General features: G+C 39.4%; 1 protein-coding gene across 2 annotated transcripts; it reads right to left on the bottom strand.

Moving 5' to 3' along the window:
• Positions 1-2640: 2640 nt before the first annotated feature.
• On the bottom strand, positions 2641-17586 carry FUNDC1 (FUN14 domain containing 1). Of its 2 annotated transcripts, none has more exons than XM_031594604.2 (5): positions 17191-17586; positions 15155-15311; positions 13271-13346; positions 7372-7500; positions 2641-5777 (listed from the first exon to the last, which is right to left on the bottom strand). In XM_031594604.2, exons 1-5 carry the CDS (start codon positions 17453-17455, stop codon positions 5700-5702), a joined length of 705 nt encoding a protein of 234 aa, XP_031450464.1. In that variant the 5' UTR covers positions 17456-17586; the 3' UTR covers positions 2641-5699. The 2 variants fall into 2 exon arrangements, with proteins under 2 accessions (XP_031450464.1, XP_031450466.1); XM_031594606.2 differs by lacking the exon at positions 17191-17586 and adding an exon at positions 16833-16972.
• Positions 17587-19080: the final 1494 nt, after the last annotated feature.

Here is a 19080-nt window from a genome sequence, read left to right as displayed (position 1 = left end):
CCAGCTCCCTTGGCCCTTCTTCACAGGAAAGGTTGACATGTGGAAATCAAACGCTATAGCCTGTAAGGATATAGAGTAGGTATGTTTTATTAGCAATGAGCGTATGCCCTGGTGCAAGGGGGATAGTTCCACCTAACTTGCACACCATAAGGAAGTGTGCTACAGATATAGGCCGAACTAATACATAATTGATTGTTTCCAGGAATTCAGATACGTATTCATTAGATTTCCAAGAATCCATTAGCATGCAGACCCTCCCCCCTGTGTGTCTGTAGTGAGTTGTGGGGGTCTCCCCCTTGTGGTCGTGGCATGAAGAATCATCATCTTCCTTGCGAAAGCTTAGTCTTCCTCACTGTAAACTTCTGACCCTGCAGGAGAAGCAGCCCCCGATCCAGTTCTAGCCTGCCTTGAGGACATCTTATCACCCCCCTGCTGGACGTCCTCAGGCTGTTCTCAAACTCTTTATGTTCTCTATCCCCCTCATTGTCTCAGTCCCAGTGTCTGCAATCCCCATTCTTTTAGCAGCCTTTGCACATTTGCTTCTGTAAACTATCTTTTACCCTTTGTTTCTGTGAACCATCTTTTACTCTGTTTCTGTAACCATTTTTTGCTCTTCAAGGTGCTCAAGACTTCTGAGGATCTTTTCATCCTCCTCTGGATCCAACAGTTCCATGTCTTTCCCATGATAAGAGCCCCAGTATCCCAGATAGGGCCTACAAGAGCAGAGCAGAGCAGAGGGGAACAATCCCCTGTTATACCCTGCTGGCTGCCCCTCTTTTGGTGCAGCCCAGAACACAGTTGGCCTTCAGGCCTGCGAGTGCACACTGCTGGCTCACGTTGAGTTTTTCATCCACCAGGACCCTCAGGTTTTCAATCTTAACAATCATAAACTCTTAAGGAACATAAAGAATATGGACTTACTCCTGCTAAGACTATTTTTTTTTTTTTCGTTTCTGAAACAATCCTAACACTTGGCTTTTGTACATTTCTTTCATGTCTCTGTGGGTCTTTCTTACATTAACAGTTCTGTTCAGGTGGATTTTGGCTTTTATTCCTATCTGAGCAGCATCTAGCTATCATGGCATTTCAATTGGTTCACTGGAGAGGGTTTGAAGTCTGAAAATAAAAACGTGGATTGGGCTGAAGTGTGAGTTTGTTGACTGTCAAATACATGAGAAAACAGCCTAAACTTCACTTCAAGGAAGTAAGCCATTCCACTAAAAGTCATCCTAGATATATTAGTTCTTAATTCTCTGTGTGCCATGAGTGTACGTGGGCAAGCGTATGTAGATAACCTCTTGTGGTGATGAAAGTCCAAAGTGTTTATGTTAAACAGGAATTGTATGGCTCAATAATCATTAATTTCCTTTGTGGATACTGACATATTTTATGAAGAACTTTTGTAATACGCAGAGCATATATGCAGAAAGGTTTTCCTTTATTTATAGCTTAAGGCTGAGTGAGCCTTCCTTTTCCTTCCTTCCTTTTTTTCTTTTCCGTCCTTCCTTCCTTCTAGCTGGAGCATTTCCACAAGTAGCATATTTAACTACTTAGCAACAATTTAAGGCAAACTTTGAGATGAGAACCCTGTGGCTGCCCACACTCTTACAAAAGCTGAGGAACATCCACAGGACAGAATTACAGAATCATTAAGGTTGGAAAAACCTCAAAGATCACCCAGTCCAACCAACAGCCCATTCCCACCATGCCCACTGCCCACATCCCTCAGTGCCACATCCACATGGTTCTTGAACACCTCCAGGGATGGTGACTCCCTGGTGACACTGCTCCTGGACTGACAGCTGACAGCTCTGGGTTGGAGTTCAAGGAAAGTTCATCCTTCCTGAGAAACTTCTCCCACTCTCTTGAGCAGTGCCCAGACCACCAAGCCAGGTGCTCTGGCACAAAGTCCTGGTCTCCTCCGTTGGCGCATTAAGGGGAGGTTAGGGTTGAATATTAGGAACTATTTCTTCTCAGAAAGATCAGTGAGGCAATGGAACAGGGTGCCTGGGGAGGTGGGAGAAGTTTCTCAAGAAGGACGAACTTTCCTTGAACTCGAACCCAGAGCTGTCAGCTGGCAGTCCAGGAGCCATGTCAGTGGCAGGGTTTTTTCCTCAACTAGTGCTTTTTCACAAACTACGTGCTATGTATGTTATGAAGCATGCACAGGCACCAATTTTAAATTACAGAATTGACTTCTGCAGCTTATTCTGTATACATGCCCCTTTTTAAGACCTCATGACAAATGAACATAGAATGCAGCTGTCTCAGTCTGGCTGATAAAACAAAAACAGCCTTCAAAGACTTAGCCAAATTCTGTCCACTTAAAGTTCAGTAATAAAATCACAATGATTTTGACCAAGCAGTTATCTTACTTTAAATTAAAACCTGATGTTGCTTTAACTAAAATCATTTTTAAAATCAGATTATGTCATTAAGATAATGCAAAATGAATAGATGATTTATAATCGAGCTCTTCCAAAACTCATTATTCAGTAAACTTTCAACAGATGTTCACTGCATTGCAGAGGGATATGGCATGCCTTGGTGAATCATTTAGCTCCGTGTTCAATTCTGAAGTGAGTGATAACAACTGCTTGAGGCAAAAAGATATACAAACTGCAAAAGTGAAGGCAGAAAAAACACTAGAATGATTTTATCTTGAACTTCACCAAGCAGTATTAGCTATGGCCAGAGAAACAAGATTTTGCTTTTTCCTCTTTAAATGTAACTGAGCACTCCTGTGATGTACGTGAATGTGATCCATCTTTCTTTGAATGGAGCCTGCTTCTTCGTTTCAGCAGCACACAGTGCAAACATGTTCCATTCCTTTATGAACACATCTCTCTCTGCTGGGTTCACGTTTATAGTTCTATACGACGGTGCCATCACCTTTTTTTTGGTTGTAACATTACAGAGAATTCAGCTGTGTACAGGGACACACAAGTCCTTAGTCTGAGCTGACACACAACAAATGCTTCTTTTACGTCTTATTTCTTCATGTTTATTGCCACTCCATCACCTGCTTCATTGGCAGTTGTGGTACTCCCCATCACCAATCCAGACCCAAGGAACAGCAAAGAACTTTGCAAATACTGCAGTGCCAGCAGCCATTATTTTCCTCAAGCCATTAATGCATTACGTAAGGCCAATTCTTACACAAACCATCAGCCTTCACATTTGCAATTACACCATTTCTCCTTATTTTGTATTTCAGCCAATTTTACATCTACCACAGTATAATGCTTCTTATTCCAAAGGCTCTGAAAAAATAATAAAAAAATATACAAATCTAGTTCAATCATGTAGTTTTTTATTCACTGAGAATCTCAGATAACAGCAATAGGATAGCAAAACATTCCTCAGCAGAAATTGGGCTTACAGACTGCTATGAAACTTATTTTAAATTCTGCTTTTAACTATGAAGCACATTCCTTGGTCACAGCAGCCTTTTTAGAAAGGCCTCTACAATACACTCCCTTGAAATCCTTCTGTGGAATAGAATGCTTTTTAAATGCTCGTCTATGGGTCTATATATTGGGGTGGTCACTTCATTCTCAGATCCCTTCAGAACATCGAAGCTCCCCCCAGCCAGTCTGTGTGATGTGCACCATCACACAGTTGGCTTCAGCTAACTCTTGAGATGCCAAAATCCATTAAATGCATCAGCAGAAAACAATACAGTGATCACCTTCCCAATATTGCTTGGATTGAATACTAAGGAAAAGAAACTTTCACACTGTACTATTTTTGTCATTCTTTAATCCCAGATGAGCTGGCTTTCTCTGGGCTTCTCCCTTCCAATAAACTGCAACAATTTTTACATTGCTGTAGAAATTTACCTTCTAAAAACTAAAAACCTTCACATGTTAACATTTTTTGTGGTTGTGTTCGTGTTTCTTTTCTTCTTTTTTTTCTTTTCTTGTGGAGTTTGTTTGTTTGTTTTCTTTGTGTTTTAACATCCACAAAGTCTTCAAGAGGTTTTAGCTTAACTAAATCCTTAAGCATGGCAGGCATGCATGACGTGCTTCAGAACTTACCCTGGCCAGATGCATGCACATGAACTTAACCTACAGTACAGACCTCTGAAGTCCACAGTTGCCCTAATCTAAATATATGTTAGCTTACAACACCAAAGTCCTTTCTTGTACAGTCCACCTGATGGACGTTCATCACATGTCCTACACATCAGAAGTTCACATTCAGCCATCAGATGCTAATTCATCACTACCATAGTTCAAACGTTTAAATGAGAACCCAGCACAACCTGCACAAGGCAGGCTCAGTTTCACATTAACTTGTTGGCAGAATATTTAAGCAGAAAAAACAGGGCCTTGGGTAAAAGGTTCACAAGCCTGAAATGCAGAAACATGTACAAAGTACGTGTTTGGATTCCCAACTTCTTGAAGATAATCTTGCAACAAATTACCTAAACCACTTTAAAACCCTGCTTCAGAGTTAATTTTCCAGCCTTTCTACAGCTATGCTTCCAATCTCCTTTCGAGTCTGCCTCCCGCTTTGATCTGTCAAAGATGGAGAACAACCACATCCAGCAGTTCCATTTGCTTTGCCAGACTTCAGAAGAAATAGGCACTCTTCCAATAAGCTGACTGAACCCAATCTGTACCCTAGCTTTTCCATAGCTGACACTCTAGGAACTGGAAGTCAGATTTTAAAAAAAGTCTACATTGGGCAGAACATAGAGGCAACAGAGGTGAATATGAAAGTGAGCATCATCTCTGATTTCACTTCCAGCTAAAAAGGACTGCAGGAGAAGCCTTGGGCTCATTCAAGGTACATCATGATGACATGATACGAAGCCTTGCGAAGTACTAACCCTTGCAAAGTGCACATACTAGAAGCTTCAGCACTCCATTTCTCCATCTACTCAAGTCTGAAATGACCTCCACAGTTCACTGTGTATGAAACAATTAAGCATCAGATCATTACAGAGTCTGCATTTGCAACTATTATCTGTGCACTACCATTTTATCAATGAGTTTATCCATGTCTACACATCTGGGAAAAACAATGTAGACATGCACTTAGAACAGGAATCACAGGTAACCTGCAAATATTCGTACCAGATGCCCACAGGCTATGAAATGAGACATTCTCTATGCATACAATGGCCAGAGTCAAAGTTAATTTTCACCTTTAATGAGCTCATAATTCTTTGTTATTTAATACTCCATAAAAAGAGTATTACAGCTGTAAAGATTATTGCAGTGACTTTTGAAGAACACAGCCAGCCATGAGGCTGGAACTACAGTATCATATACATTATGCAGTCATTGATACTATCTACTACAGCATGAAGAAAAATACTTTGAAAATAAACAGTATTTACTTGCAAACAGAAATGGAGCTTTCTTTCTTACAATATGGTTACGTACCTATATTCCAAGAATAACATTTTAAAAATGCTAGATCTTGAAAGGTCATAGATAAAAAGTCATGATGACGATGAACCAGTTTTGCCCAGAAATGCTTTTAATGAGCACACTGCAGTTTTTCAGCAAATCCTAGTTTTGCCAAGCTTCAAGAGGCAGAAGCCTAAAATGTAAAAGCTTCCAAGTTGTCTACCTAGTCCTCTCATCTTGCTCTGGAGGGCCCAGTGATCCACACTGCTTTGTGACAGTGTGTCACCACAACTGTTCTTTGACGCGAATGCCATCACGAAGAGATGATTCAGATCCTTACGATGCAAGGCCCAACAAAAAGCCTCCCACAAATCCACTGGAGACCACGATGTTCTGTTTGATAAATTCTGTTGACTGAGAAGAAAAACAGTATGTGTGAAGAAGTGAGCCCATTGCGTCTGACTGTAGCATGTAATACTTTCATCACAACTGCCTGAAACAAGCATAGTGAAACTGAGAGGGTGGTTACTAACAGGTTTGAAAACACATACAGTTAGGTGGCAACTTGTGGCAACAATGGAATGAAAACTGACTCTAGACTGACTTTAACGATACGTTTACAATACAGGCAGCATTTGGGGAGTTTAAGAACTAAGCAATTCTCATAGTAATTCCATGTCAATGCTACTCTTTTTATTAAAACCAGAGAGTTGTTTTACAAACCTGGCAAAAAAAAGCCAAACACGTATGAGTACTATCATCATTTCAATTTAAATCACACACACAAAAAAAGTTAGTATAAAAATACTGTTCTTTTGGAAGACGGAGGCACTGGAAAACAATATACTTCACTCCATGTGAGCTAATTTCTTAGTAATGAATCCTACAAAAACCACATGCTTTTGTACAAGATTTCATGAAGTAATCACTGAATACAGTGTATATCAAACAGATGCCATTTCATAAACCCTTCACTTTGAACACTTCAAATTAGCAGCTAGTACACAATTAGGAAAAAAAAAAAGTAATGTAATTTGAAAAAGGGAAACAAAAGCCACCATGTCCCACCCATTTCTGCTGTGAAATGGAGAACAGGCTAAGCTATCTGGGGTACAGAAGAAGCCAGAAAATCATCCGTCTTGAATTTCTATTCCAAACCCACATTAAAATGTACGATAATTTTTAGCAACCTAACTGTAATGCCATCAGATTAAGTATGAGACATAAAAGCTCTTTAGTTAGAAAGCTCAGTGTGGCTGCTGTTTAATGGCTGTCTGCAGCACATTCCAGGTTAGGAATCACAGTTACAGAGAAAAAAACTTGCAGTACCTATATGGCATTTGAAAAAGTACTACAACATGCCAAACATTTTCGGCTCTTTTTTTTGGTGAAAGACAGAATGATATAAAGGCTCTTCAAAGGACAAAAGAAAATGGCCTCAGTGACACTGATCAGAAAGAATTCACACCTCTTTTCAACACACCATGTAACATTTTGAAGACAGATATTCTTCATGTATAAAAATGAAACTGAGAAAAAAAATGACTCATTACAAAATGCTTATTGCTTATCTCCAGGAAGAGAGGTCAGTCTTGTCTAAACAAAGAATTTGTGATCAGTGAACTAAGCCTAAGCCTCTTTTTTTTTTTTTTTTTAATTATTTTTTGGTATTTGAAGCTACTGTGTTTCAACCAGACACCCTCAACTTTCCACCATATCTTGAGCCAAGAACATGCACAGACTAACTGGCAAAGCCAACAGGAGTCTCTAAGTTAATACATCTATTATATGCATCATTGTGTACAATCCTATAAAAGTGAACAAAATACCTAATCAAATAACAAAGCACACACCAAAAACTTTTAATAAGATATACACCCTGGTACCTTCCCATGATAATCAGAACTACATGGTGCAAAACCAAGGAACTATTTTCAACTGAGCACCACATGCAGGGGAAGGTGAAAAAAAAACTGGCTGGCAAGAAAGTGCATCACCTTAGACTTACCTCTTCAATTAGAGTATTGATTTCAGGTGCTGCCTTATTTGCACGCTTTTTTAACTGTTTTTTTGCCTTGTTTACATCTTTCTCAACTCTCTTCCAGTCAACTTGTACATATCCACTATGACTAGCGATCTAGGAAAATAAATTGTAGTTAGTACTGTTCTAGTTAACATTTTCTGAATCAAAATATGGTATCTTTGTGCTTACAAAATTTGCTTGCATTGTTTAAATACTGTTTTCTGGTTTTTTTGTTTGTTTGTTTTGTTTTTTTTTTGGTTTTTTTTTGTATTATAGATAAAGGAAAAGACATTCTCAAATTACAACAGGCACTCCAAACACTAACATCTTCTTGCAGTAAGAGCAACTGAAAATGAGCAAGTAATTGCAAAGTTCAATAGACTGTTAATTTTACCAGTTTTCTATTGTGTGCTAATGAAAACCTTCATTTTTTTCCTTCAGCACTCGGTGAAACTTTAATTGTAAGAATAGGAAAGTTAAGTAAATTTATAGGACAAAAATAATTTTAAAAGGAAGTTCCATTTTAGTTTCTTTCAAAATTGTGGAATTTTAATTTGTGACAGCTTATTTGAGGCCAATAAGAATCATATTTAGAAATAATGAGAACTATTATCTTCCATTATTTAAACTGTCCAAGAAGTAAGAAAATTATCTGAAATCAATTTGAAATTTGAAAATTATTCTATTTGAAAATAGAATTCTACAGAACAGAGACCATAAGCAGAAAAAATGAAACACTGCCTAGGGGAAGGAAGGCCCTATAGAGGGATCTGGACAGGCTAGATTGCAGTGCTGAAGCCAATGGGATGAATTTCAACAAGACCCAGTGCCACATCCTGCACTTTGGCCACAACAACAGGCAGTGCTACAGGCTTGGGGCAGAGTGGCTGGAAGACTGCGTGAAAGAAATGGACCTGGGAGTATTGGTTGACAGCTAAACACAAGCCAGCAGTGTGCACAGGTGTGGCCAGAAAGGCCAGCAGCATCCTGGCTTGTACCAGAAATAGTGTTGCCATAAGGAGCAGGAAAGTGATCATCCCTCTGTACACAGATCAGGTGAGGCTTCAACTCGAATGCTGTGTTCAGTTTTGAACCCCTCACTACAAGAAAGACATTGAGGCCCTGAAACTTGTCCAGAGAAGGGCAACAAAGCTGTGAGGGGGCTGGAGCACAAGTCTGATAGGGAGCAGCTGAAGGAACTGGGATTGTTCAGTCCAGAGGGGGCTCAGGGGAAACCTTATTGCTTTCTACAACCACCTGAACACAGGTCCTGATGAGGTGGGGGCTGGCCTCTTTTCCCATGTAACAGTGATAAGATAAGAGGGAATGGTCTCAAGTTGTGCCAGGGGAAAGAGACAGAAAGAGCAGAAAGAGCAGTGAGGCAATGGCACAGGCTGCCCAGAGAGGTGTGGATTCACCACCCCTGGAGGTGTTCACGAAATGTTTAGATGTTGTACTGAGGCACATGGGTTAGTGGCAAAATGTTGGCGGTAGGTGGACAGATGGACTGAATGATCTTGGAGGCCTTTTCCAACCTTGGTGATTCTATGATTCCATGATTTTAACTGCTAAGACAAACATAGACCACTACCTTTAAAGATAAATGACTTAGAGAGAAACCAGTTCACAAAGAATAAGATTTCTCAGGTACTTCCCAAAGCCATGTTTGTCAAATTCATGTAATTTATGTAAAAATATTCTATCCAAATGGTACAATTTGTAAATAAAATTCACATATAATATAATTATGTAGGACAGGTATTTAAGTATAGAATAAATTAAGCTTGGGATATCTTAGAATATAAAAAATCCATTAGCCTTGTCTGTCTAATGGAAAACCAATTTATGTGTACAGGTGCTGGTGTTGCATAGCTAATTAAGGACTACCTACTTAGCATGAAGACACAAAAGGTTTTAAACTGCACTGTGTTGCACATTCAGTCACTGGAAGACAAACTAGGGAAAAAAATAAATAACAAAATGCTGAGGTGGAAGCTAGTTTTTTTTTTTTTTTTATGAATTCAAAGTTACCATAAGAATTTGAAGGAGGCCTGATTGTTGAAATGGAGCCTTCTAACTCATAAATTCAAAAACTAAACATGGACTTAGGTAAAGTTCAGCACAATGCAAGAAATGCAAGCAAATATATTAGAAGCAGAATACAAACAAAAAGCTTTAAAGGAAACAACCTATCATTAGGTCTAGTCTAATTAGCTCAGCTATCCACAGAGTACAGGCACGAGGCAGAAGTTTTTAATTAAGCTCAGGTTAGCTCTCTAACAATTAGAGCTAATATTTTTTGTCAGAACTCCAGTTTACATAACAATAGTATAGTTATTTTACATTTTCCCCTGAACTCAGGAGAAGAGATCTGAAGTTCTGCTTTTTAATCTCTGTATGTATCTACGTGGCCAGTAGCTCTATGTCCTCTCTGCAACCCTCTCTGCTCTTGACAAGTTTCCAGAATACACCTGACGAGCCTCTAGCTTTGATATGCAAAGATAAGGAGGGACTGAGAAATGATACTGCAGATGCTGCATTTTCAGCCACCATCCAACTGGCACAACAAATGCAAAACTGAATGCAGCTCTGTTATCAAGTCTCCTACCCAAAAGTGCACTGCCCTCTCCTCACTTCACTGCAGCCCCACAGCATCATCAGAGCACGGCATCAACATCTCTCTGCACAATGTATAGCCAAGGGTAGCTTATGGTTTGTTTTGTAATGTTATTATTTTGTTTCTTATTTTTCCTAAGTTAAAAAATTATTTAACAAATATTTGAAGTCAATTTGTCATACGAATGGAATGACGCAAAATTTATCACTGAAAACACACACAAATACATCATTTTATGATTAAGTAAGTCAACACAAAATGGAAAAGGTTTGGCAATTAGTGTGTTGAGTGCAGAGCAAAAAGCATTACTAAGGATACAGGAATTTAAAAACATAGATCAGGCACTTGTTAAGAACTATTGTTTTAAGTAATTTATTATAGCAGAACAACATGGAGTTCATACTTCTCTGCTCTGTAGGATCTCACTGTTTAGTATATAACCAAAAGTTGGAGAAGGCAAATCCCTTAGGTTAGTATTTGAGTTGAGAAATTATGTTTTCCTTAGTATAGTGCACAGACATTGATTTATAACCAGCATATATGAAGAATCATATCTCTTAAAAAAAAAAATAGTTAAATGATCAAATTAAGCTGTTAAAAAAAAAAAAAATCAGTAAAAAGGTGTGATAACAGGTCTTAATTACAAAAACAAAGCAAATTCCTTAATCTCATTTTTATTCTCCACAAATTACTTTTAAATCTTAACTGAGACTGAAAAAACATACGGATCATATACAAAAATCTGAGAAACCTTTTTGCTTCTTGTATAAACTGACACTTCAAAGTGCATTGCTTTCAGTTTCATACTAGATTTTTTCAGATAACATCATCACATGCTGGAGAGAAAAAACACACTTTTTAAGTTTCAGGACTGAAACGTTTTACTGAACGGGCTTTACCCAAGAATGTTGCCTTCTGTAGTTCTTGTTTGAGCAGGTAATTACAATGTCAATATTGCAATCAGGAGCTTAAATGAAATCTGCAGCTTCAAAAAAGTGCAGAGATAAAAAGGAAGTTTCTAGTCACTGCTGAAGTGTTCCTCTGCCCATTTAGGGGAAGCGCTGAACGCATATTCAAAAGGAAATTAACATCACAATGTGTGATCTTTAAATGAAAAAATTAAAGACTACAGAAATGTAATTATACTATAGAATTTATGACTCAGCTTTAAAAATGCATAATGCTTTGAATTGAAATGAAAAAGCAAGGCATTTATTTCAAATCCTTCCAAGAAAATCTGATCTTCCTTAATTAAAGATATAGTCTAGATTCAAAATATGCAGCTTATTTTTTCCTCTTGGCTAATATTCCTTTTCAGATACACCGTAAATGAGATCAACTATGAAATCAGACACTCAAACAAATGGCAAACCAATTTAGTGTACAGACAGCTCCCTAAGCTTCACAGCTCAACAAGCAAAACACTGCATAAGTAATAAGTTTCAAGCAATTTCTATTCTTTTCTATCTACAGGTTTTAACTTTTCAGCTTCCTGTAGCAAGAAGCACTAACACAAGGACTTGCAGGCAATGTTCTGCCTACTGCTCCTGGATTCCAGGCCTCTCTGTTTAGCAGACTCTGCATTCATATTTAGATAAAAACTGACATTTAATGAGTTAAGACCAACAGCACGCTATATGAGAAGAGAGATTCTGATATTTAACTCGATGGATAAGAATGGTGAGTACTTTCCAAGATTCACTGACTATATATAAGTTATATAAAATTTAAATATTCTCTCATGATGCAGAACACTGTGGGCTAAAGAACTGAGGGGTTTTCAGATTGGTTCATTTGCTGCCATTGCATGTTTTGCCAATAGATGTACATCTGTGTGCTTCTAAAACCCTTTCTGATTCAATATACTTGTTAAATTCATTCCCTGTGTTTAGGTACAAGCCCAATAAGCAATGCTTTCCAGGATATTTAAACAGGTCATCCATGCACCATGGTGAAAGAGAATAATACCATAAAGTTTTGTATCAGAAGTGTTTCTCTTTGACTCTTTACACGTTGTTGATGCTTGCCTTTGAGTAATTCAAAGACAAGTAGATTGAAGATAACTGAAAGTAATTGATAACTACGTATGTTCTATACTTGCTGAAAACAAGCTAAACCAAATAGTTTGAAAAGCATACATTCTCATATGGAATGGGATTGCAGTGTTTACGTTCAACAAGGGAAAAAAAAAAAAAAAAAAGGATAGTCATGAAAGAAGGAAGAGTACTTCATGCAACTGTGACATCTTGCTGCATTACACAGTAGGAATGACAGGTCCTACACAAAGTGTCCTGATCAACAGCTAGATCTAATAGCCATTGCCACCAAGGGAGCAAATAAAAGTGGGATGGGTTTTTCAGAAACCCTCCAGGTCTGTGTTGGCAAGAATAAAAAGAAACTGTTTTTAATGCTCTGTCTCAAAAAAAAAAAAAAAAAAAAAGGTGTATTATTTGAATGAACCCAAGTAGGCACCAGTCTATTTCCTCATTTAAAGAAAAAAGACAAGCTCACAGACATAAAGATGTGAAAAATGCTACTAAAGGAATTAAAAGTTATTTGGCATCTCACAGAAGGACATGTGAAATTCTCCTCCACTTAAAGCCTTTTCATTTATTTGAAGGTTTTTGGGCAATATAATATAATAGGGCAATCCTCCCCTAATACAATATCTGATGAAAAATGTAAATGGTCACACTAGATGATACCGTAAGAATTTTAGACTTGAAATTCAGTTGAACAGAGGAATGCAATGAAGCTATCAGACCTTCAGAGGTTTAGTAGATAAAGCTAAGGAAGAAATCTCAGGGAGAAAAAGGAAAAGCATGGCTTCATAATTGGACCAGAATACATCTTCCAAGTGACTGCCAATGCAGCCAAGTTTTCTCAAAGCACTGATAGAATTTAAAGACCTACTTTAAATAAATACAGCTTACATACCCTATCTCTCTAAGCATAGGCTTAAAGGCAGTTTTCCTCTAATCTGAAAACGTTGAATCACATACAGCATCAATTTCTCTACAAAGGTTTCTTCTGGCTTAACACAAACTATGGCACAGGATGGAGTAAATTCTGGTTTAGCACTTTTTTTTTTTTTTGCTTCTTTTGCACACAATTTTTCATCTGAAATTAAGTTGTGGATTGGTAACATGAAAATGATGATGTAGATAAGAAGCCTTCCTACTTAAATTTTACCCAGCAGCTGAGTTTTTTTCCTACTGTTTAAGTAAATAACGTTTGCCAACTTATAAAGCATGAAAATCTACATACTTGAAGCAGAAGAAAGCCACCACCTACTGCAGTTGCTGCAAGCTTTCCGACTTTCTGGAACAAAAATCCCGCACACCTTAGGAGAACAAAACAAAAAAGCCAGTCCAATGAAGTTGTCTGCTGAACAATGCTGCAGTCCAAAATTCCTGACAGCGACAATTACTATTACGTTTTTCATTTAACAAAGCAAATGTATCATTTCACATTTATAAAACTTCAGATCAGAATATTTAATAGAAACCATGTGTAATGACTAATGCCCAAAGCAAAACAACATGAGCAATGGTTGCTAGTTTATGGCTGCCCAATGGCCCCTTTAAAGTAAGCTCAAGATCTCCACGTTTTCTCTAAACATGAAAGCTGCATGCTGCTATTGAATACAGCACTTTAATACAGCACAATATAGTAATATAAATGTGCCATTATAACTATTCCTAAGCGTTAGGTTAATATATTTTACTATCGTTTATTCAGCTACACAATCTATAACTTAATTCCCAGCTAAAAAGAACTTACAAACCTACAAGAGCTAAAAGCTGGCAGAAAAATAGGAGGATGAGGCAGGGAAGGGTGCTCTCTTGAGACATGGCATTGGTCTATTTTTAATGGATCAAAGCAAATAGCAATTTAGAAATTCATTCTAAACATGCCTCCATCAAATGGGGACCAGCAGAGATACCAGTATAAGAGAACAGTTTTGGCAGAAAGGTGCCTGTGGAAATTATCCCCTCCAGTTCCCAAACTGGGCCAACTGCAAAGCCAAACCCAAGCTCTAAGCAGAATGAGATTGCTTGGGGTCCCACTCCAGCAGGTGTAGGATATTTCCAAGGCTGACAGTCCCATGATCTCACCAGGCAGATCCTCTGGGGTATGTTCTGCCCCTCCTAATCTCACACACTGGACGATTTTTTTTTTTAAACTCTGCATATGAATAGTGAATTTACATACGTGAACACACACATACATATATACATATACACAGATATGGAAATACAGTTTCCACGTCTTTCAATTAGCCATTTTTTATGGATGCCTGATCCCATTAACTATTTCCTAGAAATTTCAGAATTTGTGTATATACATCTGTACAAGTTATTTTAGAGGTAAATCAAACACTAGATTGAAAGCTCAGCCTACATTCCCTATGCAGTACTAAACATAGACATAATCATTTCATTTTTAGCCTATTTCACCTTCCAAAGCTTGTTTTCTGTGCAACCACAGTGTTGTTTTCCACTGAACTTAACACTACTGCAGTAAACAAACACTAGTCAAATACCTTTCACAAATAACAAATACCTTGACTTCAAGACTGTGGCCCCATTTTCCAGTTTCCATTCTCATATATACTGTCTGCCTGTCACCATAAACTATTTTAGCATAGCTATGTTGTAGTAGCTGCTCTCATGTTAAGAGAAGAGACACCATTAAGCTGTTCAAAATGGCTCCAGTTTAATTTAGGGCAACAAAGACATCTCTTTAAAATTAGGCTCTTAAAGATATATTCTGACACACATTCCTGTCTTCACTTCTGTCACCAATAAAATACACCTTAGCCATAGTATCATAACTCAGCCTCTAAATCTGTACTAGTAAGTAAATCTGCTTTTCCACAGAAAGTAAAAATTACATGCAATAAATTTCCATTTACTCCTAAAACTTCTAGAGTTCTGCCATTTCTTCAAATCCTTTTCACAATAGCTGGCAAGAGTTCCCTTAAAAAACGGGTGTGTTTTACTACAAAAAGACCTTAGAATCAAGAGTCAATGATAAAGAGAAGTCTGTTAGATAAAATATACATATACACTTCAAACAGCCTTGGAAATAGCTCTTCAAAATACAGTTACAAGGCCTAGTGCAGTTATGAAAGTAATGTCCCCTCACCAGCCAGTCACTCCACCCATCACGATCTGTGTAGCTACAGAGTATTTTTCTACAATTGGTCCTGAATTTCGGCCGAACAAACGATTCCACCAATGGTGACGCCTTGCATATTCTGTTAGATCCAACACTTCATAGGAATCATCATCACTTTCATGTTCTAAAAAAGAATAAAGAAGAAAAGAAATAAATTATTTTCTTAATTACACAGTGCACTAACATTCTACTGAAAAAAACAAACAAAAACAATCCACCAACAAAGAAGCAAACTTTAACAGAACCATATTTGTTATTATATACCCAATACAATAGCTTAGAATGCAATATAAGGGCTACTTATGGTCCAGAGGCTAACAGAGCAAATTACTTTGAGATTTTATGTCATAAGCTTCAATACAAGATGACAGCAAAGGTACAATCCATAAAATCCATGCCTGGCACAGATCAGGAACAGGAATCCCTCTCTGTTCAAGTGGAGGAACTAAAAGGCATCAGATGAAGCTAGCAGGCAGCTGATTGAACTCAAAAAAAGAGGGAGTCCTCCCCACTCCTTCTTGAGGTCTGGCTGACCTGCAGAACACCTTGCTGCAGGATGCTGTAGGTACCAAAAGTTGATTATGGACTCCAAGTAACAACAGAATAAATTAAAGGTTTAAAAAAAAAAAAAGTCATCAAGGGCTATCAGACAAAGGCAACAACCGAACCTGATGAGGTCCTGAGTAGAAGATCAAAAGAAACACTTTGAGAAACAATCTCTACAAGCCTACCCTGTTATTCTTTCTTACTTCATTTTGGAGCTAATGGCTTTCATATGCACGGCTTTTGTCTGACACAGTATAATTACTGTCATGATCTTAAGCCATTTGCAACACATCTAACTTAAGAGAAAGTGCAGGCTTCTCTTTTCCCTAGTCCAAAGTTATGAAAGACTGTGGAGAACACAAGGCTGGGAATTCTCAGAGTGCTACACACCAGCTTGACTGATTAGCCAACAACAGGCACTTGAGTTCCTGTTCTGTAACAGCCGAAATAAATGAAGCTAGGAATTCAATTAAGTTCTGCAATTTCTGTATAATTCTGTCAGCGTTTCCAAAATAGGCTTCCTACAACTTCAAATTAAACATCATAAACACCACTTCCATTCAAACATCAAAGGGAAGGAATGGTCTACTTTCCTAAAGGAACGTTTTAAAAGCGTATTATAGTTCTCCATGGATACATACAGGAATTAAAATCTGTTTCTGTTATGAATACTTAAGGTGAAACTCAGCTCGGCAACAATGCTGAGACATCAGTAAGAGAAGCCACATTACTACCTGGAATCTTAATAACTGGGGATGTAAACATTCTGTCAGGGATGCTGGCAGTCTTTTTTTAACGCTACTACCTGTGACTGAAGTGCTGAAGAACGCAGGCAATACACACGCAGGTATGAATTCCTTCCCTCCCTGCTCCCAGTTACCAAAACACAAATAATCAGACCCACAATGTCAAAAGTTGCTACGGAAGGTTCTTCCCAGCTTTCAAGTGCTGATGGTTCACGAGAAGGTAACACGATATTAACAACGTAGGGGCAGAATTAAGCCACAGCTCATACGAATAACGCGTTCTATGGCCAAGAGCACTGTCTGACGACGCCCCGCTGCTACACGACCTTCTCTGTGCGTGACACGAAGCTCACCCTTCGCAGCCATACAACTGTTAGCTGTTCAAACCCACGCACTTCAGCACCGGCACACGAACACACCAGCTGAAGGGGGTGCCGAGGACGCCGCTCCCGTTCCCACAGCGCACCGGGACAACCCCGTGCGGAGCCCACGGCCCGCGCATCGACGAGCTCCCCCCGACATCCCGCTTTCGGGCCGCCCTCCGCCCCGCCCACAGGGCCGGCGGTAACCCGGGGACGGGGGGAAAACGCGTGCGGGCCGGGGCACCTGCGATCCCCACCGGCTCCCGGCACAGAGGGGTGAAGGCCGCTCTCGGCTGCCGCGCCTCCGCCCCTTCCCCGCGAGGGGCCGGGTCCCCGGGAGCGGACTGACCTGGGGCGGTGCGGGGCCTCCGCGCCGCCATGTTGGCTGCTGCTGACAGCGGAGCCGGGCCCGAAGCCGCGCCGCTCCACCCCCCCGCGGCCGCTCTGCGCCGCTGGCGGCCGTCTCCTCTGCGGCCGCGCGGTGGTAGCGCGCATGCGCCCGCCGGCCTTTCTACCCGAGCGGGCAGCGGGGCGTCAGATGACGTCACAGGCAGTGAGGGTCCCCGCGGCCCGAGGGATTGTGGGGGATGTAGTTCTGCCAGGAGGGCGGCCATTTGGGCCTAGGGGTCTCTCGGCGTGGGGTTCTCAGCTGCCAGTACCCTTCCTCTCCTCTCCAGTCAGGAGCTAAAGTGAGGGGGTCTAGTACAGGAGCCATCCGATGGCACGTTGCAGGTGTAGGCGTGTGTCCCTTGGCAGGTTCCTTTGGCATTGTGTGGTCAAAATGGTTCCACCCCCCATAGCAGTCCTTCTTCCTCGCTGCTTTGTACCAGGTCTGCTGCTTGGGCAAGGCCTCTGTGGTGGTCTTTTCCAACCTTAATGATTTTATGATTCTGTGATAAGTAGTCATAGAATCATAGAATCACAAGGTTGGAAAGGACCTACAAGATCATCTAGTCCAACCGCCCTCCCATCACCATTGCTACCACAAACTAAACCATATCTCATAGCTCCTCATCCAGACGCCTCTTAAACACTGCCAGGGATGGCAACTGCACACCTCCCTGGGCAGAAAGAAATCTCAGAAGAGTTCTCACTGAGAAGTAGTGGCAATAGTCATTGCAAAGCTCTGGCTTTCTGTACACAACACAGACTTTCCAAAATACACATCTTACTGTCATAGGTATTAGGCATCCCATAAAAATTAACAACTGGAAAAGAACACAAAATACCATCTCCTTAAATAACAAAGATTAAAGTAAACGTGAGCTGAGAAACTTTTGAAAGAAGTGAAATTGAGAATCATTTGAACCTCAGTTTATTCCTCTCTTCAATGCAAAGTTGGGTGCTAATGATGTTTGCGGAGTGAGAAGCCACACAATGTTATTTTACTGCTTTTTATTATTTTTTTATTCTGTGCAGTTCTGTACAATCTTTATACTAATAACTAATAGAAGTAGATGGCCTGATAAGTTCAGGAACTTTGTGGTAATATGAACATCTAGAAAGTAAAGGAGTTCAAGTGTTATAAATAATAAGATTGGAAACTTCCTATTTAAGAAAGAGACTTATAGTGTCTCATTTGGGCTCTCATGCTTCCAATACACAAGACATTTTCTTCAAAATGGCCAATCACAATAAAAAAAACCCTACATTTTCCCTTGTAAAGTTGTTTTTTTTGTTGTTGTTGTTAATGTTAATCTCTTAACATGTGAACTAAGCACTTAAGATTCTAATTAACTTCTTGATTATACCAGCCTTAACAGACACAAAAAGAATTGAAAAACAGGTTCTACATGAAGGTACTTCTTAAACCATCACTGGGACTGAAGATAACATATAAAATAGCGGCTTGCATATTAACTGATTTTTATTACAAATGGTTGCCATTGTGATGATCAGGTGATGGCGTGCCAGAGAGAGCTGGGGATTATACAATTTTCCTGGAATTCGTAAGAGCAAATACACAGAAGTAGAAAAGGAACTGTCACTTTTCCCTGAATTAAAAAGTTTCTGATGCAGCTGCTCAGTACTCAGAACAAAACCCCACGGAATATTGTTTGGTAGATGGTGGAAACAAACATTCCACTTAAGATTTTCAATAAATCTATTTCTGTGTAGAACACAAATATGTCTGACAATTTGTTTTGACAGACAACTAACATCTTTGTACTGCTCAGGTTTAAGCACACCCTTTTTTGTTGTTGTTGATGATGTTATTTGATTGAATTCCTGATCAATA

This window comes from Phasianus colchicus, chromosome 1 (genome assembly GCF_987193195.1).
Source record: "Phasianus colchicus chromosome 1, bPhaCol1.hap1.1, whole genome shotgun sequence".
NCBI classification, from domain to species: Eukaryota; Metazoa; Chordata; class Aves; order Galliformes; family Phasianidae; genus Phasianus; species Phasianus colchicus.
Note: the sequence above shows the minus strand (reverse complement) of the source record. Positions and strands in the feature narration are given on the sequence as shown.